This window comes from Stereum hirsutum (genome assembly GCF_000264905.1).
Source record: "Stereum hirsutum FP-91666 SS1 unplaced genomic scaffold STEHIscaffold_3, whole genome shotgun sequence".
Classification (NCBI taxonomy): domain Eukaryota; kingdom Fungi; phylum Basidiomycota; class Agaricomycetes; order Russulales; family Stereaceae; genus Stereum; species Stereum hirsutum.
This window is the reverse complement of record NW_006763133.1, coordinates 2,494,738-2,519,587: the sequence shown is the minus strand read 5'-3', so window position 1 is coordinate 2,519,587 and position 24,850 is coordinate 2,494,738. Positions and strand designations below refer to the sequence as shown.

The 24,850-nt window shown below is 51.9% G+C and overlaps 7 protein-coding genes across 7 annotated transcripts; 5 read left to right on the top strand and 2 right to left on the bottom strand.

Moving 5' to 3' along the window:
- The first annotated feature begins 107 nt into the window (after positions 1-107).
- On the top strand, positions 108-2,035 carry STEHIDRAFT_137713 (uncharacterized protein). Its single transcript, XM_007301148.1, has 4 exons — positions 108-586; positions 643-874; positions 936-979; positions 1,062-2,035. Exons 1-4 carry the CDS (start codon positions 231-233, stop codon positions 1,738-1,740), a joined length of 1,311 nt encoding a protein of 436 aa, XP_007301210.1. The 5' UTR covers positions 108-230; the 3' UTR covers positions 1,741-2,035.
- Positions 2,036-6,075: 4,040 nt separating this feature from the next.
- STEHIDRAFT_129072 (uncharacterized protein) lies at positions 6,076-7,000 on the bottom strand (the record flags this gene model as incomplete). Its single annotated transcript, XM_007301147.1, has 2 exons — positions 6,076-6,437; positions 6,499-7,000. 2 exons carry the CDS (start codon positions 6,998-7,000, stop codon positions 6,076-6,078), a joined length of 864 nt encoding a protein of 287 aa, XP_007301209.1.
- A 104-nt stretch (positions 7,001-7,104) lies between these two features.
- STEHIDRAFT_52267 (uncharacterized protein) lies at positions 7,105-7,579 on the top strand (the record flags this gene model as incomplete). Its single annotated transcript, XM_007300467.1, has 2 exons — positions 7,105-7,347; positions 7,424-7,579. The coding sequence occupies 2 exons, from the start codon at positions 7,105-7,107 to the stop codon at positions 7,577-7,579; spliced, it is 399 nt and encodes a 132-aa protein (XP_007300529.1).
- Positions 7,580-10,934: 3,355 nt separating this feature from the next.
- Positions 10,935-14,806, top strand: STEHIDRAFT_93062 (vitamin B6 biosynthesis protein). The gene is made up of 17 exons (XM_007301146.1): positions 10,935-11,151; positions 11,222-11,251; positions 11,305-11,340; positions 11,394-11,486; positions 11,546-11,635; positions 11,704-12,085; positions 12,142-12,180; positions 12,255-12,280; positions 12,379-12,420; positions 12,485-12,520; positions 12,597-12,637; positions 12,768-13,635; positions 13,715-13,760; positions 13,823-13,855; positions 13,931-14,058; positions 14,128-14,211; positions 14,277-14,806. Exons 1-12 carry the CDS (start codon positions 11,047-11,049, stop codon positions 12,811-12,813), a joined length of 966 nt encoding a protein of 321 aa, XP_007301208.1. The 5' UTR covers positions 10,935-11,046; the 3' UTR covers positions 12,814-13,635; positions 13,715-13,760; positions 13,823-13,855; positions 13,931-14,058; positions 14,128-14,211; positions 14,277-14,806.
- A 670-nt stretch (positions 14,807-15,476) lies between these two features.
- On the bottom strand, positions 15,477-18,290 carry STEHIDRAFT_119262 (uncharacterized protein). Its single transcript, XM_007301145.1, has 6 exons — positions 17,502-18,290; positions 16,398-17,437; positions 15,894-16,303; positions 15,785-15,823; positions 15,616-15,717; positions 15,477-15,554 (listed from the first exon to the last, which is right to left on the bottom strand). Exons 1-3 carry the CDS (start codon positions 18,280-18,282, stop codon positions 16,094-16,096), a joined length of 2,031 nt encoding a protein of 676 aa, XP_007301207.1. The 5' UTR covers positions 18,283-18,290; the 3' UTR covers positions 15,477-15,554; positions 15,616-15,717; positions 15,785-15,823; positions 15,894-16,093.
- A 146-nt stretch (positions 18,291-18,436) lies between these two features.
- Positions 18,437-19,474, top strand: STEHIDRAFT_51028 (cyclin-like protein; the record flags this gene model as incomplete). Its single annotated transcript, XM_007300371.1, has 4 exons — positions 18,437-18,582; positions 18,636-18,717; positions 18,788-19,143; positions 19,204-19,474. The coding sequence occupies 4 exons, from the start codon at positions 18,437-18,439 to the stop codon at positions 19,472-19,474; spliced, it is 855 nt and encodes a 284-aa protein (XP_007300433.1).
- A 203-nt stretch (positions 19,475-19,677) lies between these two features.
- Positions 19,678-24,818, top strand: STEHIDRAFT_93056 (P-loop containing nucleoside triphosphate hydrolase protein). Its single transcript, XM_007301144.1, has 14 exons — positions 19,678-19,747; positions 19,801-19,988; positions 20,060-20,314; positions 20,383-20,467; positions 20,544-20,727; positions 20,791-21,287; positions 21,356-21,611; positions 21,679-21,830; positions 21,916-21,977; positions 22,056-22,268; positions 22,452-22,517; positions 22,603-24,563; positions 24,620-24,671; positions 24,732-24,818. The coding sequence occupies exons 1-12, from the start codon at positions 19,717-19,719 to the stop codon at positions 22,663-22,665; spliced, it is 2,052 nt and encodes a 683-aa protein (XP_007301206.1). The 5' UTR covers positions 19,678-19,716; the 3' UTR covers positions 22,666-24,563; positions 24,620-24,671; positions 24,732-24,818.
- Positions 24,819-24,850: the final 32 nt, after the last annotated feature.

Sequence of the window (24,850 nt, the reverse complement as noted above, 5' to 3'; positions counted from 1 at the left end):
CGTTGTTTGTCCTTATTGAAAGCTAAAGCCTCCGGAAAATTCCGTTGTTCCGTTTATCATCGGCTAGGGTGCCGATCACCAAAGACACGACGTGGTCGACACGGACGAATTATGATGTCGGTCCGCTTCACCAACATCGACAACGACAACGACAACACCCGTGCATGAAACTAGTTTGACAGATCTTCCTTGCTGTATAATTTTGTACTCTTTGTATCACCATAACTTTCATGACCCCCGGCGCATTCCAGTCCCTCATGGCCTCTCAACTGTCTCCCTTACCCCTCGTGGCGACTTGTCCGCGTTCTGGCCCAAATACGGTCGAGAAACATTCGGACCTTTGGTTCATCGATGGCTCTGTCGTGCTGCAGGCTGACAAGACTGTGTTCCTCGTTCACCAAACACAACTTGCAAGACATTCCCTCATCTTTCGCGACATGTTCTCTCTTCCTCAACCACCAGCTCCGCGTTCGCGTGATGACAAAGTCGCAAGAGGTTCCCCGATGTTCGAAGGTCATCCCTTAGTCATAATGCACGATGCCGCAGAGGATGTAGCCAACTTGCTCACGGCCCTCTATGACGGACCGTTCGTACTTACCTCTGCTTCCGTGCTTCCCAGTACTCATATATCTGCCCTCACAGGACATTCGGGAACAATGATCCGGCAGATTTTCGTATCGTCTCGGGAATTCTGCGGCTGTCTTCGAAATACTTGATCGAGAGCTTACGTTCTCGCGCACTGGCTCATCTCAGTATTGCGTGGCCCGCCACCCTCAAGGGATGGGATGCTCGCGAAGAGGCTGTACGAACCTTTGAATATGAGAACTCTCACTCATCTGTGGCGAATAGAGAGCACCTATATCCGTCGCCTATCGTGAGTTCATATTCCCCAGAGAAAGATATCGTGACCTCAATTACCGTTCCCAAACCGCTAGGCCGTCATCAACCTCGCTCGTGAAGCAAATGCTCCCGAATTACTGTATGTCCACATCTTAATACATCGCCCTCGAAATCTTACCCTCTCAATTCCTGAAACCGCGACTGAACCTTCCTCGCAATAGTCCATCGGCGTTTTATGACTTGTCCCGGTACACATTCGCTCAGATATTTGAACCTTCTCCTCTGGATGATCATGCCTCTTCATCCCGTTTCCGATATCTCACCCCACCACCATCGCCTCCGCCCCAAGGCAACCCTTCCAATTCTTCACCCCCGCCACTGTCCGCCGTCTGTCAACCGAGCCTTTCGTCCAGCGATCTTCAGAAACTGGCTTTAGGCAAAGAGGCAGCAGCTGCCTGCGTCAGTGCACTTGTCCAATCCATGGGTCGTGGTCCTCACATACATTCTCGCCGCCCCTCTGCTTATCGACCGCTTTCCCCACCTTCCGCTGTGCTCGTCCACGGCACCTCCTCTTCACCACCCCCGACTGCGAGCTCAAGCGGCTGGGGCTCCTGTACATCACCTGGTGCTTGCCGCAAAGACTTCGCCGAACTGATGGGTCTAGCGACACAACATTACATCTGCGATCGGCAGACGGGCGTTATGGATCCGTTGTATGTGGCCGAAGAACTCGGAGGCTTGAAAAGCACGGAAATGATGGGAGAGTATCTTGGGGTGGCCAAGGGAGAGGGTGCATGGGGAGGCGAGTGTAGGAGTTGTGCCAGAAGCCTCGAGGTGTGGGCAGCAAGAGAGAGGGAGAGGATGTGGAAGATGATACCATTCTGGTTTAGACTGGATTGAAGGTATGTTGCAGACGATTGAACACGCCTTGATTTCTCTGTGTGTGTCTGTCGTTCTCTCAACTGTTATTGCCCGCGTACTTCGTCCGCGCCGTCCTCGTTTTCTTGTTGTGTTTCCTGGCTCTATACTCTCTTCTGACTGTTTATCGTGCATGCTTCAGCCCCCTAGAATGTGCACTCATGTCTCCTTGTTGTGTCGCCCTGTGTTTCTAGCTTATTGTGGCCTTCACATGTATTTCTACGAGACCTATAGTCCGTGTTTATTTTGATACGATTCATGCAATCCACTTTTCGCGCGTTTCTTATTTCGTTACTACTCGCTTTCCTTCCATTCGCGTTATTCGCTGGGATCAGCCAGTACGTTCATTGAACACCCTCCGGTTTCTTCCAGTGTTCGTCATATTGACTAGTCATCAGATGTTTTCGACATACAGGCTTGAAGTCACCACCCTTCGATCCGCCAACAATTCGCCCTTCACAACTTTGAATATCTGTAAGACAACAGTCGTCTCCCCTGGAAGAATACGACATGGCTCACAGTCCTTGAGCGGGTGAGTCCTCTTGTACTAATACATTGCAACACACCCTTCGAGTCTAATATACTTTAACGGATAGATCGTACCTGGCACAGGTCGTACAAATTATGTTCATGCGGCCGACATACTTGCTTAGGCTAGGTAGCTGATGGCATCTCAAAGACAGTCTCTGTTACAGAGACAATCTTTTGCGGCCCTTCCTCCTATCATTCGACCCTGCGAAGAACCAACATAGCCGGCCACGAGAGCAGGATGCTTCATCCCATGCGCTTTGCTCGGCTGACTTAGCTATCCGCATAACATACTAACTCGTCGTGATAACCGAGAAAGCTCCTTCTCTTCTCCAAGAGAATCTGCGACAGATAACAGACTAGCATGAAGCCATGCATTGGTGGAGTGCTCACTCGTGCCATCACTCTCTGTCAGTCAAGCTTTCCGCTGCATCACTCGCGTCAGTTTTGACTTGAATTGCTCGATGCATCGTAATCGTAATCATCGCTGGTGAGCTTTTGTTTCAGACCTTTGTCCACACCGAAGTAACAACCGTACTGCTTGATCTAGCTGTAAGACCCTTCATTTTGTTTGTAACCATAGGTAACGATGGAAATCCTCAGGTCTCGCGTATCTCCATCTACTGCCACACAGATCACACCCTCCTGTCCGTTTTTCCACACGATAACACCTTAGGTTTTGTTCTCGCGATAAAACATTACAAGACAATCCTACCTATCCTACGAGCGATGTGTCACATACCCTGCCGCATCATCGTATCCATCAACGCTAAGCTGCATGTTTCAAAGCGATGGTCGTTTCACTGTCGAATACGATCGACCCATCAAGACTCTGCATCAATCTCAGGCTGCCAGCGTCGGAGGCCGTAGTAATCATGGAACCCTCTCAGGCCGCACCTCGCAAGATGCGCTCTCGCCGCGACACATACATACGACTGATACTGATACAGTATCAGCGCTCTGTCGTCCAAGAAATAGCAGCTGCGAAAGACTCGGGCAAGAAGGAGGAGATTCAAACTGACGGCTCCCGACGGTGTCGGTGTTGACGACCACATGGAGTCGAGGTAAGCTCGTATTTCGCGTCTTCAGTGATTACTGTGATGATGAGTCCCACTTGGAGAGATGGATGCTGACGGAATTCCGATAGTTTGACGTCTGCGTTCCGCACAGCTCTTAGGAACTTCCCAGTACCAAGTGTGCTCGATAGAGTCTTTGCATGTGCCGTTTGAGGGTGCTTGTATTCCACCTTATGGCGCAAAGACTTCAGCCTCTCATTCTCCGTTAGAGGTTCAATTTTTTTCTCGATCGAATTTCGCAGCATGCACGAGGAACTTCAGCGTCCGCCCTGAGCGCATCTGGAAAGTAAGTATGAGCAGTGTGTACGAGTGTGTACACTGACATGTCCCCAGTGCGCTCTTTCTCTTTTTCTTATTGCATCAATACGCTGCATAATATCCATCTGATTCCTGACTTTCAAGCAGATCGACCAAGGACAGCATTCGATTTGTTCACCTTCGCCGGTAATTGCGTGCCACCGCCACATCGGTACCAACTTGATTACGTAAGAAACGGCTAGGTTCCTTTCGACACCGACCGGCGACCACAGCAATTCGTTCATACTTTATTTACCGCTGCTATGCGTACCGTGTCCTTGCAACAGGGCTCTTAATGCGATTCATAATGAAGTATGTTCGGCAGACAGCTTCGCCGACCGAGATCGAGGTCCTAAAACTTTCGCCGTTCTGTCTTACCGAACGCGATGTAGTACACTGCAAAATGATCGCTGCGGTTGGATGTAACGTTTGCGCTTTGGTATGTATGTAGCAGCATGAACTTACATTCTGTTCATATGTTCGTAGTACAAGCTGCGACGATGGTATGATGAATGACACCGCTAACATTTTTTCTCTCCGACTGACAACGACTTCAACGCGGTAAATTCCCCGTACTCCGAGTTTGTCCGATAACAATATACCATCGGGGTTATCCTAACTGACAGACAAACCCCAGCAAGTCAAGGCAAAGCAAGGCACCGGCGACGGCACCATATCCATAGATGTCAAAGGACAAAGTGGAACTCGTGATCCATAATCCGCGTCCGCCGTTCCTGCTGAGTGAATTGTGAAGTAAATTGAGTCAAGGCAGGGGCTGTGCCTTTCCGCGATCAACGATGATAGGGAGGTGTCAAGAGCGGGGAACACTAACCCTGGTGAAATACAAAAAACAAGACAGAAACGCAAGGCGGATGCTTTGTGGCGAGATGGGATGCCAGATGACTAGTACTAGTACTAGTACTGTCTCAGCCTGATCGGGGCCTCCAAGCCTGTCTTCTGGGAGGACATTGAAAAAAAGTGAGCGGATATCCGAGGCACAATGGGTGCGGATGATCTATTCATGGACACATATTCACTGATATGTTCCGAACGTACGAAACGGTCAGGGCGCTCCTAAGAAAAAAAAATTGAAGTTGCGTGCTCGTCTACGGCGAACGGAGACGAAAGGCCCTGCGCATCACACTGACCGTCGTCGTGTCCAGTCCAGCTGCGAGACCGATCGCTGCTGGCTGAGCGAAAAGGCACAGCTGAACCACCGACCCCAACGTATCATCGTACCTTACCTTTGTCCGTATCATGTAACTGATGTGGCATGTCCGCCGGAGAGTTACAGTTCCAATCGGATCGACAGATGCGGATGTCGTATGTACTTACATGTTCGACCTGGCCCTGAGTCCTGAGCTTCGGAAGGAGAATGGATATGGGATATGCATATCGATTGTGACAGGAGGTGGGTGGAACGCGTCTACGCCGCTCACACAGAGCTCGTTCGGATTGCGCTTCTGACTGAATCCGCGTGAGACCCTTTTTATTACCTTCAACCTTCAGTGTTTCAAGATTTTTCGGTTATCGGAAGGTCTTGAGTCTCGAGTCTTGGCCCCTTCGGATCCTGAGAACACGGAGCACAAGACGACACAAGAGGATACTCAATTGAGGCTCCTGGACAGGAGTCGTGCTGTGGATCTATCTGTTCGGATTACGCGGGTCAGGGTTCGCGAGGTGAGGAGGATTAGGGAGATCAGATGATGAAAGGGAGTAGCTGTCATAATCGTACCAAAATCTGCAAAAGCCGCCGCTGAGTCGCTGACCAGAGAACGGTGAGAGAAATTCACAAGAGTTCGTTATTCACCAGTGTACTATTCCTGTGCTATTTGCAGGCAAGTTGCTGCGCGGATACGTGTCAGCGAGGAGGGTGTAAAATGAGAGCATGCGCTCCGCGGGAAACGAAGGCACCGGATGACAGTGGGTGGAGTTGCGGACAGACAAACGGCGAGACTCGTCCGGTTCGATGACGGGAAAATGGCAGCTCAGAACGGTCATACTTAGTGCGCTGCGTGGGCTCAGTGGCGCCGCGCCTGGGATTCATACAGTGGTCACAGCTGTACATGCGGTGGGATCGTATAGCTGAGGCACAAGATGTATTACGTTGTCCGTAGCCAACCTGCAAAAAAGGTATGTGGGTGGGCGATGCAAGATGAGAGAACTACTGTATGTGCAATGACAAATATGCGATCTGGGAACGACAAAGGTACAGTCAGAAGAGGGTTGAAGCGAAGTCATATCGAGAAGACCGAAACGAACTTACGAATGATGTACAATGGCGTCTGACTACTGTCTGATGAATGAAAGAATGCCTTGCCCCAAGGAGCCAGAGGCCGCGAGGCCCGGAAGGTGGAACAGAGTGTAAAGTGTGGCCGGGATAAGGGAAGAGCCGAGAATACGCTCGCCGGGAGGCTCAACTCAGAGAACGGCGATGCGAGTTTAGATGCGAAGTGTAAGAAGAGGGCGGGGGAAGTGGACGGATGGCAGCTTCGGTGGCTCGTCGCTTCCCGTACACACGCCCAGGGTCTTCGTTGCGTTCGTCTGAGTCGTCTCGTGAGCGCTTTCGCTTGCCACGAGAAGTGGTGTATGGAGGGTAGGAGAGATCCTCGTCAGGATCAGGAAGTTCGAACTGGGAAAGGAATGCCGGAGGACGATATGGCAGTGGTTTCGGTTGGATAAGAGGCGCGTTGCACACAGCCAAGACCGGTGTGGGTTCTGGTGTGGGTGGCGCAAGGGTGGAAGTAGGTGAAACCGATTGAGAGGGAGAAGGGGGTGCTAAATCGGGTGCATGAGTGACATGTTCGACTGGAAGAGTAGTCGATGAAAGACAACGTACAGAGTTCGGGAATGTTGAGGCGAGTAGGCATAAGCGGCACATTAATATTCGCGGTGAAGCCTGCGTGTGGCGCAGGATGGGGATGACGGTGTGGCTTGAGCGAGGAGGGCCCAGCTATTGGTCGCTGCTGAGGATGCCGCCAGTGCATCTGCTGCATTGCGTACTGGTTGTAGTATTGCTGCTGTTGGCGCTGCTGGTGCTGTTGCCATGGGTCTACGAATATTGGGGCGAGGTTAAGGGACGGGTACTGGCCGCGCTGTGGCCAAGACGGGTCGAAGGGGAGAGTAAGGGCGAGGTCGTCGAGCATGAGGGGATGGGCCATGGCTGGGGCTGGTTTGGGGCGTTCGGGTGGGAGATTGCATGGCTCTTTTATATGTGTCGATGACGGTAGCAGTCTGGGCGGGAGTGGTGGCAGTGGAGTGACAGAATGGGATGGGATAGCCGATAGAACGGACAAATGTGGACGAGCCGACGCAGCTTCTTTCAAATCAATTTCCTTCATCTCTTCTTCGATCTCCCACTGATCTCCTTTCGCGCGAGGTAGGCCCTTTCAGCTGAAAGTATATTCCAACTCACGCTAACTCTCTTCCAGCAGCCTTCCCTTCCATGCTCGTCCCCTCTGCACGCTCTCTCCTCGCGAAGCCTGCATTCTACGCCAGGCCGCTTTCGCAACAGGCTGCCCTCCCAACCACCGCCACCCAGCAACTGCTCCTCCCGAGGGTGAAACCTGTTCAACACCCCTACTTTCTCGACCGAAACTCGCGAGGCTCACTCCCCGTTTACACCGAGATTCGTGCTCAGGGCGCAAAGCACACCGTTCTAATCCGCAACGTCGAGGGCAACATCCGGGTTCGTATTCCGAACCATTTTTCTCCACCCCTGGTATCCGCTCTGATCTTACTCCATATATCTCACATACACCCAGGCTCTCGCGGATGATCTCGCTTCCTCTCTGTTCCCTCCTGCCTCTCCGGAGGCAGAGCGTCTCAAGATACAGATCGTGAGATCAAAGCATCTCGTCCTTTCTGGTGGCAGATGGAAAATGGACGTTATGGACTGGCTCAAACGCAAAGGCTTCTAATCCTGTCGTCTTCACTCACATCTATATATTCCCGCATTTGACTCTCACGCGCCTGTTGCTCTCCGCTCCCGTATGTTGTGTTCTGTTCGCGTCCGCCCCTTCCCCTGCCGAAACAGTATCAGTTCCTTGTTCGGCCAAGACCCGCTGACCACACGACGGCCATATCTTCTCAGTGTCCGCTCAACTAGGCACTCCACTCAATTCTGCGTGATCGAGCTCTCGTGGATGATATATCTTGGCCAACGCAGCTGCTCCTTGGGACATGACCCTATCTCGCCGCTCCCTTAACATAGACGAGCACATCAACCAGAAACTGATGGCAGCACATTCGTACAGCGCCTACCCCACACATAGGGCCGTCTCATGCTCTTCGCATCATCCGACGCACTCCTCACGCACTACCGGTTGACACTGAGACTTGGTCGCCACATAATGATACCCGCCCGCAGGGTCACCGAGAAAGCCATATGATCGTCTCCTGTGTCCTCGTTCTTCACGCTCCATAGCATCGCGTTCCGTATCGGTGACCGTAGTGTCATGGAATGGTGCCAGCGCCCCTAAGCACCGTGCAGTACTGTATAGCGCAGCTATCTTGTGCTTCCCTTCTTGTCATGTCATGAATTCGGTTGACTCGTATCTTTGTCCACCTGTTACTTAGGCCGGCACCACACCGAACACGTATGTCCCTTTTCCGTTTCACGTTTCTTGGTTCGCGTCGCATCGTGAGCTTGTGGATAGTTGGAACCCCATTAATTATCATGATGCTCCTACAGCCGGCTGTGGCGAATACAGTTCTCGCGATTATGTCATTCCCCCTTCCTAGTCTCGAGGTTACTTGACGAACCAAAGCCCGCGATCCCCAAATTCTGTTGATTGAAAGGCCCGCTGGATCATGATCCATGATCATATTTCAGGACGAGCTGATCTGTTCGGATTCCAACAGTCAGCTGCGAACGCAAGAACGGTGTCGCTAAGTAGTAGTTGCGAAGAACCTTACTGCTGTATGACAGAAGCCTTCTTCTCTCGGTGCTAGTTCAACTGCGTACCACCACCAGTCCACATGTCTTCGACGTGTTGTCGACATATCAACCTCCTGAGTCTCCTTGCGCGGTACGGGATTCCAACCACCGTAGCAGGTAGGTACGCCGTACGCAGCGCCACTGCCTTGCGGTGCAGAGTTCCTGTTGTATGCAGCACTCCTTTCGGTTCTTTTGTCCTTCGTGATGCCCACCGGCTCTCCTTTCTCTTCAGGCTGTCCTGGCGAGATCGGATAAGAGGACGTGAAGAGATGAAACAAACATGTCGTGCTGTATCATCGTATCATCCCTTGGAGGAACCTTTGTCTGCCCATCGACATTCATCGCAGGATCGCAGGACAATCAAACCGCACGCATCGTGTATGCTTCGCGATGGCCCTTCTCCGAAGAACCCAGTCCTGTTACATGCCTCATGTTCCATTCCATTGTTCACTTATTGATATATAGACACCGCCCCGCTCGAAGACGGGACGAGCGCCACATCAAGGAAATGAATGACCGGGACGAGACGAGACTCTTGACGGGCGAGACTCATGACACGGACCACGGTGCAGATCTCCCCTCCCCTAATGATGCTCTTTCTAGTATAAACACGGGTGTTACAGCTGTAGGGGTACCGGGACGCTTGGCTTCCACGTTTCCGCCTGTTACATGAAGAAGATGTACATGTAAATTGCGTTTAATCTACGGGCGAATTTCCATAAATGGCCTCCGTGGGTGCGATGCATCCCTCAGCGCAGACACAGGATTCTCGCTCACTATATCTACCTACATGTATGAGGGAGAGCTCAGTATGACGCAGTGCGTGCTACGGTAGCGTTGGCAGCTGCAGGCAGAAGCTCAGTCATCATCTCAGGCATTCCGAGTTGCAGTCGACGGACGGGTTCGGTGGGTTTGGGTTGATATCACCAGGACAATACCATGATGCATCAATGCGCCGAATCCCTTCGCGTATTTCCCGAGGTGTTTACAGCTACGCTTGGCCGTGCACACGGGGAGGAGGAATTTCGCCGACGAGGACGACGAGAGGGTACAGCCCGTTCACACAGCTCGAGAGCTGAGTGTGGGTGCCGGATGCCGGTGAGCCTTCATTACTTCGGTGTTCGTACGCAGTAAGCTGGAAGAGGGCCCACTTGATCTTTGTACGCGCATAGTTCATCCATCCTTGCAACTATCTATAAAAACACGACGGCGCGTATGATTAACTTATGACGGGTGGTGGGCATGAACACAAGAACTCACATGGTACCGGGAAGGTTCACGAACATGGTCCATGATACCCCCAAGCATGTTTAGCGAGCAAGATTCAGACGTCCCAGTATTCCAGACAGAACACTTTTTGAGAAACTCAAACCATCATAGGGTAGGTAGCGCCTCGGTTCGGAAGTTGCAAGATCACAACATGCGTGTTTTTATAGCGCCTGTGAAATGGATGCACCCCCAAACGTCGAAGCTTAAACGTCCATACTACAGCTGTAGGTCTTACATGCTGTATCTCAGTAGCTAAGTATCGCTCGACAGTTGCAGAAATGACAGGGCCGCAGAAAGCGCATCGCCTCCGTGTTATGTGTCAGGCTGGGAAGGAGGCTCTTTTGGGGCGGAGGAGACCGTAGGAAGTATGTCAACACGACAGAGAGTGGAGAATTCGTGCCGTACGATCCCGTACCATCGGGCGGTTGTGCGCCTCGTGTGAGTCGTACGTAGATGCACTTGTGGCGCAAGCCAATGGGAGGTAATTCTATTGTGATATATAGGACTTTACAATGGACAGTGTGTAGCCTGAGGCCTGAGGTTCCATATATCGCCACAGAGATCGATGGAAGGATAGATGGCTCGATGCACAAGAAAACCGAAGGAGCAACGGAGCATGGCTATCGCGCACTCTTTGTGAGTGACACTTTCACGTTGTGGTTTGTAGTGGACAGGGTCGGAGCCCAAGATGTTACTGTAAGTTTAACGGGAGCATCGATCCGTCCGGAGTGACCGCGAGCTGAAGCCTGAGATGAGGTCCATTGTGAGATCGGGTGCCTAGGTTCCTGTCGATTAACATCGCAGTTGCAATTAAAGTCAAGATTCGTGGGTCTTCATGAGACCTGAGGCCAGAGTTCAGAACAACAATTTCGCAAGCACTTGAGATGCGGTTCAAGACAGGAGTGTGGCGGTGGCGAAGGCAGGAACGCCGTCACTTTCAGCCCTTCTCAGCCACGCGATGGGACCGCCGGCTACAGCCGACACCGCAAGGAGCGCCGATATGCCGTTCCGCAAAGCAGCAGCGATCGACCCGATGGCCTCCTCGATATTTTGTCGAATTCAAAGCGCGACGGTCGAGTCATCTCCATCTTTATCCAGACCCTCGACGGTTCTTGTGCTATCTTGTCTATCTCCACCACAAGTCTTCTCTAGAGCCCACTACTTCTTAAGTTAATCACTATGACCACACCTGCGCAGACTCCCATTGGTGCGGGAAATGCATCTGGCTCTACGGTCGGTGTACCAAAGAAAGATGGAGGGAGCAGTAACTTGGGGACGTTTGGCGTATGTCTGCCCATGCTCAGTGTCGCGAGCCGTTTACCATTCTAACCTGATGTGCCTCGGAATATCACAGGTCAAGTCCGGTCTGGCACAGATGCTCAAGGTAAACTGCTTCCCGAGTGACTAGGGGCTCTATATTGACATCGCTCTTTCAAGGGTGGTGTGATCATGGATGTCATCAACGTAGAACAGGTATTTCCTGCCTCTCATGGTGCCAATTGGCTTGGAGCTCATGTGCTATTCAGGCTCGTATCGCGGAGGAGGCTGGCGCATGCGCCGTTATGGCTCTCGAGCGAGTACCTGCCGACATTCGTGCCCAGGGAGGCGTAGCACGTATGGTGCGCTATTAGACGTTTATCCTCTAGGAGGGGATTGCTCATCTCTTGCCTCGCTTCAGAGTGACCCACACATGATCAAGCAAATTATGGAGGCCGTCACCATCCCCGTCATGGCCAAAGTTCGGATTGGCCACTTCGTTGAGGCGCAGGTAAGGGTTCCGTACGGCCATGCGCGTGTCTCGGTTTACTCCTCAACGTTTGCTTCCGTGTATCACAGATTCTCCAAAGCATCGGCGTCGATTACATTGACGAATCTGAAGTCCTCACACCCGCAGATGACGAGCACCACATCTCGAAACACAATTTTAAGTTGCCCTTCGTCTGTGGATCCAGAAACCTCGGAGAGGCTCTCCGCCGCATCTCCGAGGGCGCGGCCATGATTCGCTCAAAAGGTGAAGCCGGCACTGGCAATGTCGTTGAGGCCGTTCGCCACCAGCGTGCTATCGCGAGCGAGATCAGGAAGTGCAGCGTCATGAGCGAGGAGGAGCTCTACACGTACGCAAAAGACATCCAGGCGCCGTTCCATCTGTTGAAGGAGACGGCGAGGCTGAAAAGGCTGCCCGTGGTCAACTTTGCGGCGGGTGGGATTGCCACACCTGGTGAGTGGCACCAGGTTGTTCAAAAGGTCACATTGTTAACTCTCTGTTTCTTTCAGCCGATGCCGCTTTGATGATGCAGTTGGGTTGTGACGGAGGTGAGTACTTCCGTTAATATACGAAGGAGTATTGGTTCCCTGTCCCTGTCCCTGACCGTTCTCGTCTTCCTCAGTGTTCGTCGGATCTGGTATTTTCCACGTACGTGTTAACTCCCCTTTGTTCCTAAGTGCTCAACATTTACCCATCGTCCTGTTCATTGAACGCCAACTACATACTTACACTTGCTCTTCCAAAAGTCTGGTGACCCCGCAAAGCGCGCTCGCGCAATCGTCCAGGCTGTGAGCACTCCTAGCCTGCTGTCCCTTGTTCCACCGGATAACTAACGATTTCCACTAACTTTAGGTCACCCACCACAACAACCCCAAGATCCTGGCGGATGTATGTTCCTTGATCCTACTATACCCTCATTAACGCCGCATATTCCCAATCGTTCATCGTCCCTTTCTCCCAACAGATATCAGAAAACCTTGGAGAGGCAATGGTCGGCCTGACTATGTAAGTATTTTCATCGTGATCGACCTGTGTCTCTTTCTCCCTTTCCGTTCTCCCCTGCGGTGTATTGTTGCCGTTCTATGGTTATGTTTACTCGTACCTGATGCTGACGGTCTTCCTCCCTCAACTACAGTTCTGACGACATCAAGGGCGGCCGCATGGCTCAACGCGGCTGGTAAACACCCCTGTATATTACCCACCGCCTCTCCAGCTATCAACGCGGGCTCGGGCTCCTTTCGAGATCCTCTCTGGTTTTATAGGGCCAGACGGGTGAGGCAGTGGCAAGGGTTACACAAAACAAACTTAGCGTTGTAGTATTTTCAAAGGAAAGGGCTACAAGGGTTATAATCTCATGTACACAAACTGTATCATACGCACATCACAGTCTTATGGACATGTACAGGAAGTCGGTCGGTTTCAACACTGCCGTGTTATAAATTTTATACATAACGTGCGATGGATGGGGGTCATACTACAGGCGGACAAGTGAATACATAATTATGGGATGGACGGCGGTCAAGAGGCGTATTATATCCAAGGAACAAAAACAGAGAAGAAAAAATACAGGCGAATAAGTAGCAAGTCGGAAGGAGATCCCAGAAGCAAAAAATGAAGCATGAGAAACACCGAAAACTTACCATCCAGGCTCACGCCACCCTCTTCACATACTCCTTCGACGCTTTCACACAACATCTCTTCAAATCCTCCGCCACCTTCTCCCTATCCAGAATATGTCTCTCCTGCACCTGCTCCGTCGAATGCTCCAAAAACGAGCCGATAAGTACATCAGCCGCATTTAACAACGTCTGCTGAGACACTCCCTTGCCCATGGGTGCACCACTCGGGTAGCTGAAATGTTTGGGAGAGGCATCGTGGCAGGTTTCGTGCAAGAGGATGGAAACTGGGGTGAGGTAGGGTGTGCCGGTGGGGATAAAGGCGGATGGGGAGGAGGTTATGGCGGAGACTTTAGAGCGGCCGGAGACTTGTGTGGAGAAGTAGGCCTGGGAATGAGGAAGTATCGGTATTTAATATCGAGGCTGGGGAGGGAATTGGGGGTGGTAGTTATGAAGGAAGACGCACGAGATTCATTTCGAATAAAAATATGGGAACGACGGCGAAGAAGTCACTGAATGGAAGGGACGACGTCAGTTTTAATAGTGCACTGTAGGGCTGCTAAGAGATGCTTACATTGTCAAGGTGACGGGAAGGAGACAAGCAGACCTGAAAGATGAAACGCGAGGAAGATAATCCAAGTGAGCAAAGGTCGAGTGCAGGTTAACTGTAAGCTGCACATACCCGACCGCATTGACTGTGGCACTCTTCTGCGTCTCCTTGAGAACCGCCTCGAGCTTAGCCTGAACTTCTTGTGGGGTGATTGGCTGCCCATTTGGGCCTGGTACGTTATCAGGGTAGAGCACAGTCAACTGCGAAGAGCACAATTAATGGCGGTTAGATGCAATTTCTATGCTCTACCAAGGAATCCACAAACTTACTTCTCCAAGTTTGCGCTTGGGGGGCACACGACCGAGGGCTTCTATACGAGAATTGGGTAGCCAGTGAATTATTTTGTCAGCTGCCTATAGTGGACAACAACTTCAATTAGCGGCACATCCCAACAAACGAACATAAAATAGCGACTTGCCCCAACGGCCTTTCCCTTGAACTTCTTCCAATTGCCCGCATCTGGATCCTGACCATTCCGGATCTTCTCGCCCTCTGCGATCTCCTCCTGCCACTTCCTCTCCGCCTTCTTGACCAATCCTTCTTTCTCCAACTTCTTCCCGTCATCGTCTACGGCCGGTTTCTGATATGGAGCCCTCGGAAGTGCGTAAATGAGGTATGGCGATATGGGATCCTTGTGGGATGAGCCCTTCGTTACTGAAGGGAATGGAATGGCGAAGAGGATAGTCGGGAGATGAGCGTCTGCGTCTATGGATGACGATCGACTGTGACCACGAGTTGCATTGTCTACCACGGCGTGATCGCGTGGCCGGGGAGGCATGGGTGGGGAGCTAGCGGGAGCTCGAGTGTCGTGGTAGAGGGCATTGGCATCGTTGGCATCGGGAATAGCAGGAACTGGTCGTTTTTCATCGGCGAAAGTATTGGCAGGAGCTCGAGTATCGTGGTAGAGGGCATTGGCGTCTTTAGCATCGGGAGTAGGAGGAACTGGGCGTTTTTCATCGCTATAGGTTGTCATCGTAGCAGCAGCGGTAGTCCAAGAGTTTCAAGTATTAGGGTTAAGACAAAGACCACAAGGAGCAGCGAGAGTTTCAGGTGAGAAAAGTCGCCAAGCAGTTCTATGACATATTTATATGTTCCAGGACACGCTCCAAGACAGACTGAGTTGGGACAAGATGCGACTTCCGCAGGCGGGCTGTGCGTCATCGACATCGGCCCATTGTACATCCTGTCAGTGAGCCTCCAACGGGCCTGAACGGACCCACTCCAAACCAGAACAGCTCGCAAAGCAGTCTATAATAGCAGGCGTACGGCGTTTGCGGCACTGCCAACGGAAGTCGGGAGCCCAGGTTTGTCATTCCTACTCTGACGATGGCTGGATAGGAGATCGTTCGAGCCGTTGACCGGTAAATGGGTACTACACGGAAAAGGAGTGCTTTTCCCATTCGGATGTCGTCGTGAACAGTGCAAAATAAGTATCCGAAGTGGCCGTTCAAGTTTGGTGGCGAGATGGAAATGGCTTCGAGAATATTTAAATCGACCCCATCAGTCGATTACGTAAAAGGCGCTCTCCTTTGCCGAACCACCGACGTCATCGCGCCTTCTCCGCAAAGCGGACAGAATCATGTCGACGCTGACCGACAAACTCCTTTGTCGCGTATATTCATCCTCTTCCTCCAACAAACCCAAAGACAATATGCCGGAAAATAACCCACAGGAGACGCTCGACAAATTTATTGCGGTGCGTTTCTCTGTCCTTTCGGGGCGCTGAGGTGAGTTGCAGTTCTGACGCGAAACCATAGCAAGCACCGGCAGCAAAGTATACGTTCGACAGTGAACGAGGAGCAGAGAAATCCGAGATTTGTCGTGTTGGAAAGGACGGTGAAGGTCCAGACTGTATATGGGTGAGTTTTTCTACTTGTCTTATATGTGCAGTCGCGTTAGGCGCGCGAGACCGACGCTGTTCTTCAGCTGCAAATGCAATCCACGAAGCTATTTGAGAAAATGACGGTATGGCCAACCCTATTTTCCCAGCCTGACCACCGACACTGAAACCATGTCGGTATCTTCTTTGTTCCAGGCAAAAGGCTTTTTTTGCGCGCTACCAATGGATCCAACACGGACACATATGGAGTGCACACCCCTGCCCAAGTCATAGCTCTCCTTGCTCGAACCACCTTGTTTGCCTAAGCATTCGCATATTCATGTACACAAATATCATCACTCAAATTCAGCTTGATCTGAGCAGTGGACATCCCCGCGCCGTACTCGCGAATTCGCTCACTGCACCGGCGGAACGGCCATCGCATCAATCCCCAACTTGCCCTCCCTCGCCCTCTCCATCTGCGCATCCGCCACAATCCTTCTTTCCCTCGCAAGCGTAAATTCCGGAAGGACAAGCTCGCACTCCATAGCCGCCCGCAACGCAGCCTTGCTCTCTTTCATGCACTCATCGGTGGCGCGTAGACGCATATTATGAATGGCACCCAGCTAGAAAGCAAGTCGAACAAAGACGTAGGGCATAAGTCAATACACGGATACATCGAAAAAATTGTGAGTATGTGAGTGGCGAAATATAACGCACCTCATTCTCCCATTGTCGAACGAACTTGCCGCTGGGGTACTCCAGTGGGCGGGGGTTGTACGTTGGGATGGCAGGCATCGGTAGGTCAGAGAAGTCAACTTCAAGCTTCGTTGGCATCGGTGGTGGGATTTCGGGCTTCTCCTCCTTTGGCTCGACTTTCGGCTCAATCTTGACCTCGTACCCAGCGGTCGGAGCCACTGGTGCAGCAGGTTGAGACGAACCAAAAGAACCAGCAGCCATCTCCGATCTAGGACCCGTCGGTGTCGACCTTCCACCGCGCCTGCCACCGGTCTGGTCCGGTACGGCAGGCGTCCAATTCGTTGGAGGGAGCTGGAAAGGTTGCGACGTCTGGGGTGCAACAGGATAATTTGCAGGGTTTGTTGGGTTGCGGAGAAGGTGGCGAGGACCGGTGGGTGGCGTGCGAGAGCGTCTGCGCTCACGTTCGCGGTTGAAGTCGCGAGGTTGTCTTGGTGGTGAGCGCGCTTGGATGCCGCGTGGCTGTACTGGTACAGGAGGCCCACGGTTTGCCATTTTGATGTCTCCGTCGGCGTCGGTTTGAGGTTCCTGTTTGGCCTTGCCTTTATCGCGAGGTTGAGTTGGAATGGAGGACCGTTCCGTGGATGTGGTGGGGTGAGATGGGGCAGGTGAGACGCGGTTGCTGCGGTTTATTGAGGGAGGTGAGGGAGGTGAAGAAGGTGAGCGGCGTGGGCTGGGAGAAAGAGGTGTAGGTAGCGTGGCTTTTTGACCGTTTACATCTCTTTGTGTATTAGATGGGGAAGACAAAAGACGTCCCGGCTGAGAAGCCTTAAGAGAAGGACTTCGTGGTCGAGGACTGGGAAGATCATCTCTATTTGGAAGAGAATGCTTTTTGCGAGGTGGGGGAGAGGGTGAAGTTGGCGAACGAGGTGAAGGGGGGCTTCTAGGTTCGAATCTTCGGTCGGATTTCGCCGGGGAGTTTGGTCGGGACACATAACGGGCACTTGGGCCAGGTGAAGAGGGTCGAGGACGGTACCGTGGAGGTGGAGAGGCAGAGCGGCGGGCTATAATGAAGGAACAAAATTTTGTTTAGCAAACTGGGAAGTAAAGTTAGAGGGAAAATCATACGAGGTGAACGGCGTGCAGGCGAACGCGATCTCCTGCTGACACGACTATCATAGTAAGGAGCAGGTCTCTCCGGAGATCGTTCCCTCCTGTCATAATCTCTTCTATCACGAGGCGGTGGAGGACCTCGAGCACGAGGAAGCAGTTTGTCCTCTCTCGTCCTCCAATCGTCCCTATAGGATGGGCCGCCTCTCATCCTCTCAACATACGAGAGGCGTCTGTCCCTCTCTCTGTCTGGTGTTACATCTCTCGGAGGCGGACCACCTCTCATTCTTTCGATGAATGGGGGTCGTCTATCCCTCTCCCTGTCAGGAGAAGCATCCCTGGAAGGCGGTCCACCCCTCATCCTGTCTACGTATGGAGGCCGTCTATCCCTGTCTCTATCAGGCGAAGGATATCTTGCTCTCAGAGGAGGACTCCTCTCTCTATACCGCGGAGGGGGGCTGATTCTAGGTGGAGGACTCCTCTCGCGAAACCGTGGTGCGTCTCGTTCTGATGGAGGTATGTACGTGTCCGCAATATAAGAGCCAGAGAATGGTGCTGGACGACGCGAAGACGAAGGCGAAGGCATGTAGGTGTCTACCGTGGACGATCCACCTGGAATATAAGTGTCAAGGACGGGTCTCCCTCGAGTGGGTTCACGGTAGCGGAAATCACGGTCGCGGTCTCGCCGTTCGCGGTCACGGTCGGAATGAAGACGGTCGGGACGCGGTGAGACATCGTCGGCACGACGTGGAGGAGGAAGAGGCGGTACAAAGTCGGGTCGGGGTGGAAGACCAGACATTTCGTGCGTGCGATGTCGACAGGCCACAGAACAAGACGCTCGAGCAAAAGCTGAACCGTGCAAGTCGTTGTTTGCGCTTGTTTGGCAAGAGCCTCTTCGACTCAACGCCGCGCGTGTTTGCAATTTCACATCGCAACTCCGGTAAAGCCACATCATGTCTGCTCATCTCTACCCTCTCGCATCACTCTCACAGATTGAAAAGACGCCGTCGATGCAGGATGGCGTGCCAGCTGATTTGGAAGAAGACTTGCGAGCTTATGGATGCAAACTCATCCGCCAGGCAGGCGTCCTATTGAAACAGTACGCATTGCGTTTTACAAGTTATAAGTCCGAGATTATATTGTAACGACAAGAAAACAAGTAGCTGTTGCTACCGCACAAATACTCTTTCAGAGGTTCTTCTATGTTAGTTCTGTGAAGCAGTTTGGCATTGGGGTGCGTTTCTAATCCTTGCCATCATTGCCCTCGAGTACTCAGATACAACGGAACTGGCCTATGTCTGTAGGACATCGGGATGGGCGCCCTATATCTCTCCTCAAAACTGGAAGAATGTCCCATCCGGATGCGCGATCTCATCAATGTCTATGACCTCCTACTACAACGGGCAGCCCACACCGTTTCTGCTGCGTCCTCTTCGACGCCTCTGCCTGACTTCAAATACGCGCCCATGTCGTACTTCGGAAACACTTTCTACGACCTGAAGGACGCTCTTGTAGTGTCAGAGATGCAGATTCTGAAAAGGCTGGGGTTCAACGTCCATGTGACGTTGCCCTACGGGACGTTGGTGAACTACATGAGGCTGCTTGGGTTGACGTCGCGAGAGGATGCAGTATCAAAAGCTTGGGGCTACCTGAATGATGCGTAAATATTATTCTTCTACCTTGTCATCGTTGCTTGAACTCATAGAAGATGCGAATACAGGCTACAAACGCAGGTGTACGCGCTTTATGCGGTTCCAACAATCGTCAGTGCAGCCATCCTACTTACGACCAGACACCTAAACCTACCGCTACCAAATGGTTGGTGGGAATTGTTTGATGCTGAATGGGAGGATGTGTGGAGCGTGTGCGGCTATATCATGCGGTTGTACAGGGAGAGAAATGAGGCGGAGAAGATGAGAGTAGTGGGTATGGTAGGGAAGAAGGAAGTTAGGAAATGGCTGGCAGATAATGGGCTGGATGGCTCGAAGTAACCAGCCATCCTGTAATATTTATGACCCATTGATTTTTGTCTTTTTATCTGGGTTTCTCTGCTCGCGGAACGGAGTGAAATGAATAGATATCTGTACCTCGCTTTGAACACGAGCCAAGACCTCGGACTACGAACCTAAATTGATGGGGAAGCCGTGGCCAGAACATCACCGGACTCGCCAATCATCTTTCCAACTTTTGCCACGACCTCTATCCCGCTCAATACAAACCAAGACCACACACGATGCTCGACCACTGCTCAATCTCCCACAAAGGTATATAGCTTCTGCAACTGAACCCTCAACATAATCGAATAAATTATTCATAGGTGGTGTTGTCCTCTGGTCTCGTTCGTTCACCCCGGCCGCATCCCAGCTTGCTTCGTCTCCAGCTTCGCCGGTCAATTCGCTCATACGCGATGCCCTCATTGAAGGACGGACTACGGGAGATAAGTACGAGAAGGATGGGTATGCTGTGAGGTGGACTTTCGTGAATGACCTTGAGCTCATATTCGTCGTACGCAGCATCTTCATTCCTGTGTTTGATATAAACGTCTGACCCATTGGTTTTCTCCTTGTGTTTCTTAGGTGGCATATCAACGCATTCTTCAGCTCACATACGTCGATGACCTGCTTGCAGCTCTGAAGACACTCTTCGTCAAACTCTTCCAACCCTTCCTCACCAACTTCGTCGCTTCCCTGCATTCCATAAACACTCGAGTCGCATCCGCAGCCTCCACTGCCGCCTCCACTGCCACTTCATGGGATTTTGTCAAGGCATTTGACGGGTGGGATAGCGTGTTTGATAAGTTGCTCAGAGGGCTGGAGGAGAAGGCTGCCGCGGTACGTCTACGTTGTTCCGTGGTTTGCTCCATCTAAATATATTCATCCGTGTGCGGGACATTTTGTAGGAGAGAAAGTCCCGCATGAGACCTATCGCCCGTCCAGTAACCGTCGTCGAACCTCCCAGCCCCCCCTCTGATGATACAGATACCGGTGCGTCATGCTCACCACACTGTTTCATGTTCCGCACGAGGTCTGACAGGCTTTCATATCATATTATCAAAACCAGCACCATCACAGGCACCTTCTGCAGCAGTTGACGAACAACAGATTGCTCGGAACGTTCAAGCTTTGAAGAACAGGCTGCGCGGTAGGGGCGGTAAACGGGGTGGGGGAGGTGGAGGCGGTCGTTCGGCGCTCGCGCGGAACGACTCTGGTGCGGGTAGTGGACGGGAGAGCTATCCTAATTCCGAGTACGTTGGTTTCATCTCATCTCCATCCCCGCCCTTCATTCTCAACGTGCTTCTGTTATTCAGCTCGGACACCACCTCAAAACGCAAACCCAAGGGGAAAGTTCAACGCAAATGGGGCAACGAAGCGCCTACAGAATCCGACATGGCTACTCTCGATTTCAGCTACGACAAACCAAGCGATGTAGACTTCGACATCTCACTCGATGTCCAGGCCCTTGTCGATCAAGCCTCGCTCGGCACGCGCACCAACGACGGTCTCTACGAAGTCAAAGACTGGGAGTTCGGTCGTAAGGCCGACGAGGCCGTCTCGCAGGCTCTTAACTCCTCTGGTGGTGGCGCTGCTGAGAAGAAGGGTGTGGCGGGCGGGAGCTTGGGCGCGCTGGGATCGATGTTTGCGCGGTTGACGGGCTCGAAGGTGCTCACGGAGGAAGATTTGAAGCCGGTGTTGGAAGGGATGAAGCAGCATTTGATGAAGAAGAACGTGGCAATGGATATAGCAGAGAAGGTCTGCGAGGGTGTTGGTGAAAGTTTGGTAGGCAAGAAAGTGGGAGGGTTCCAAAGTATGTTTATCGTCATCCACTTTCACATCTCGTTGGCATACTAAACTTGGGTGGCGTGTGGCGTATAGCAACGAGCGCGGCCGTCAGACAGGCCCTGTCGAACTCCATAACCCGTATTTTGACGCCAAATACTTCGACTGATCTTCTGCTTTCCATCCGAAGCAAGCTTTCATCGCCTTTGGCATCGACTCAACAACGTCTGCCATATAGCATCACCTTCGTCGGCGTCAACGGTGTCGGCAAGAGCACCAATCTCTCAAAAGTCTGCTTCTGGCTCATCCAAAATGGACTGAGGGTTCTTATTGCTGCTTGTGATACTTTCAGGTGCGTGTGATACCACTTTTATTCTGTATCCTCTACAAACTGATTGTGACTATCGTGATGGTCATAGGAGTGGCGCCGTTGAGCAGCTGAGAGTACATGTTCGGAATTTGAGTATGCTGGGCGTAAATGGTGCAACAGATAGTAAAGGACGAGTGGAGTTGTATGAGAGAGGATATGGGAAAGATGCGGCCGGGATTGCTAGGGAGGCTATCGCGTATGGTTAGTCTGATCCACTCTTTCTGTTCTCGTAGCACGGTTTCGCTGGAATGCATCATACTGACGGCGTACCAATCCATATTGATAGGTCGAGACAATGACTTCGACGTTGTCCTTATCGATACTGCAGGTCGCATGCAAGATAATGAGGTAAGTGTAGTGGTGACAACAGCATCCACCATTTCCCCTCTCCGGTCTGAACAATAATCGCTTACGGTTGTCCCATAGCCCCTCATGCGTGCCCTGGCCAAACTCGTATCCGTCAATAACCCAGACAAGGTCATCTTTGTTGGCGAGGCGCTAGTGGGCAATGAAGCTGTCGACCAGTTGTCCAAATTCGACCGTTCGTTGAAAGATTTCTCTTCCGCTTCTGGCGGCGCGGGCTCGGGGAGAGGGATAGATGGCATGTTGGTCACCAAGTGGGATACAGTGGATGATAAGGTCAGTCTGCGTGTCTATTGCATTCCTTTACATATTGCCGTTCCTATGCTCCCCTATCCTGTTCTTGTTCACGGTTTGGCCTCTATTCTGGTTCGATATCTTCGGAGTCTTTGTGATTGAGCGACTGCCTGATGGACGATATCTCTGATACTGCGCCTGTCTGGACTGGCCTGGTGATTGTAGGTGGGAGCGGCGCTCTCGATGACCTATGTAACGGGACAGCCCATCATCTTCGTAGGCACTGGACAGGTACGCCCACTCCTATCTCTAGTCTTTGGTCTATATTCACCCCATGCTGATTGATATCTGGCGGTGATTCGTCGTCTCTGTATAGACATACACGGACCTGAGACAGTTGCGTGTAGCGAACGTGGTGCAGGCTATTTTGAGTGACTGAGCCCGCCCAAGAGATTTTAGTGGTTTGAGTGTCGATATGCATGGTATGGTGGGGTGCTGTGGTGCGGTTTGGTTTGTGTTCCGATGTGAAATGGTATTCTGCTGTCATCAGCAGCTGGCGTTGTGCGGGTACCTTCCGAGAACGCGAGGTATGTTGGGATCTCGAGTGTGATAGATAGATGGATTGGTAGATGCGGTCAAAGAGGGTTCTGCGGTCTGTTTCCCCTCGTTTCACTTCACATGTTCCAGCCTTTTCCCCAGGACGCTCTTCTTTTCTTTCTCATGACTTTGAATCTCTCAACATGGGTTCCGATGGATGGATGAGTGGGTATACGGTACGCCGATTGAAGACTGCAATGACAGTCGCCGTCGTAATAGGGATTGTATCCGAGTTTGATGATTGCTTGTACATATACTATTTATGTGCTGTAATGTATCATAATGTGACCAACTTCAGCATGCTACGATCTTCCTCGCAGCACAGCTGTGCTGGATGGCCGGGATATAGTACTAGGCTGTCGAGAAGGTAATGTAGTACAACAACGACATCAGAGAGCATGTAGCCAAGGCAGAACCATGTGCATGGAGAAAATGTCTATGAAGTGGGGATCAGTGTGTACAAGAACGTGAAGGAATGAAGAGCAGAAGCCCAAAGACATACACATACACAGGACAAGAACTAGAATGGAATAAATAACCACCAAAGCATTTAGTCCATCCTCAAGAAATCAGAATCGCGAGGACGACCTCCCACACCTCCACTAGCACCTCTACCAGCCCAGTTGTCCTCCACCGGAAGCCCCCTCAATCTATTATCCTCCCCAAGTGACTGCACTCTCTGCCTCTCTCCGTGCGAGCCGTGGAACGCAGCGTGTCCCGAAGAATCCGTCGATGGTGGTTCGGCGTCGCTCTCGGGGAACCGAGCGGAGGGGTCCATGATGGGCGTCATAGAGTTTATCCTCTGTGGTTGCATCCAACGAGGTAGTGGACTTGACCTCCCCTGATACTCGTCGCCGCTAATAGCAAGGCCTATCTCGCCGGCGTTCTCGTGTCCGTATCCCGTTGACATCCTATCCTGCGGCGGAGCTCCCATGCCCGTCCCTACGCTGCCAACACTTCCCCACCTGCCGTGCCCATTCACTGCTGCTGCCGGCAATGCACCCATGTTCCCTGCATTACTATCTACTGATAGACTCTTCTCTCCTCGGACGTGCGTCATCAGCATTGGCCGAAACTGTTCTCTTGCAGTAGGGTTCATGAATTCGGCGGAGGGAGGCATGCGGAGACGTTTTCGAGAGAGTAGGCGTTGTCGTAGAGCGAGAAGAGAGAGGATGACCATAAGGAGGAAGACGAAGGAACCGATGGCGATGCCGATTATACTTCCCTTAGAGAGGCCGTGAGAGGCACTGACGCGACTTTGCGGGGATGAAGGCAAGTCGGAGGGGAGAGCAGGATTGCCTGAGGGTAGCGTGGTTGAGAGGAAGGTGGAGGGTAATGATGAAATATCATATGATGAAGAAGTTGAGACGCCGTTAGTTGAGCTGTCAAAAGTCGATGATGAGGGAGCGTTGGATGTGGTGGTGGCGGTACTGCTCCAAACGGTTGAAGAGCCAGTGATAGTCGTTGAAGTGTTAGATGTATTCGTCGGGTCATAGGGTGAAGTGAGCGTAGCACCCCCAGACGCCGTTGTAGACTCGGAAATAGGAGATGTCGATGATGATGAGGGCGTGCTGTCCGTCGACTCGTCACGGGAGACATGTCCAGGGTGATGGGAATCATGCGGAAAGCCACCATTTCCTCCTGCCTTTTCATCGAGACCAGATCGCCTGAGACGAGTGTCGACAGAACTCGCTTCGAGGACACCACGTTGACTTTCAGCACCAGACCATTGAGTCGAGCCTATTTTCGAAGAGTGAGCGATGGTGACACTCGTTTATACCAGAACTGGACCCCACCCTCTGGACGAATCTTGGGTCTGACATCGCGGTAGACGCCTATCAAAATATTCTGTTGGACACTGTTACTTAATCACGATTCTATACCGAGAGTTATTCGAGCTGAGCTTACCATTTTCTAGTGGCCAGAATAACCGCACCTTGTGCACTCCTTCTTCAGTGAAGAAACAGCAGACAGCAGGAGGCGAGCACCTGGAAGCAATAGCTTAAGAGGAGGGAAGGAAGATCCCA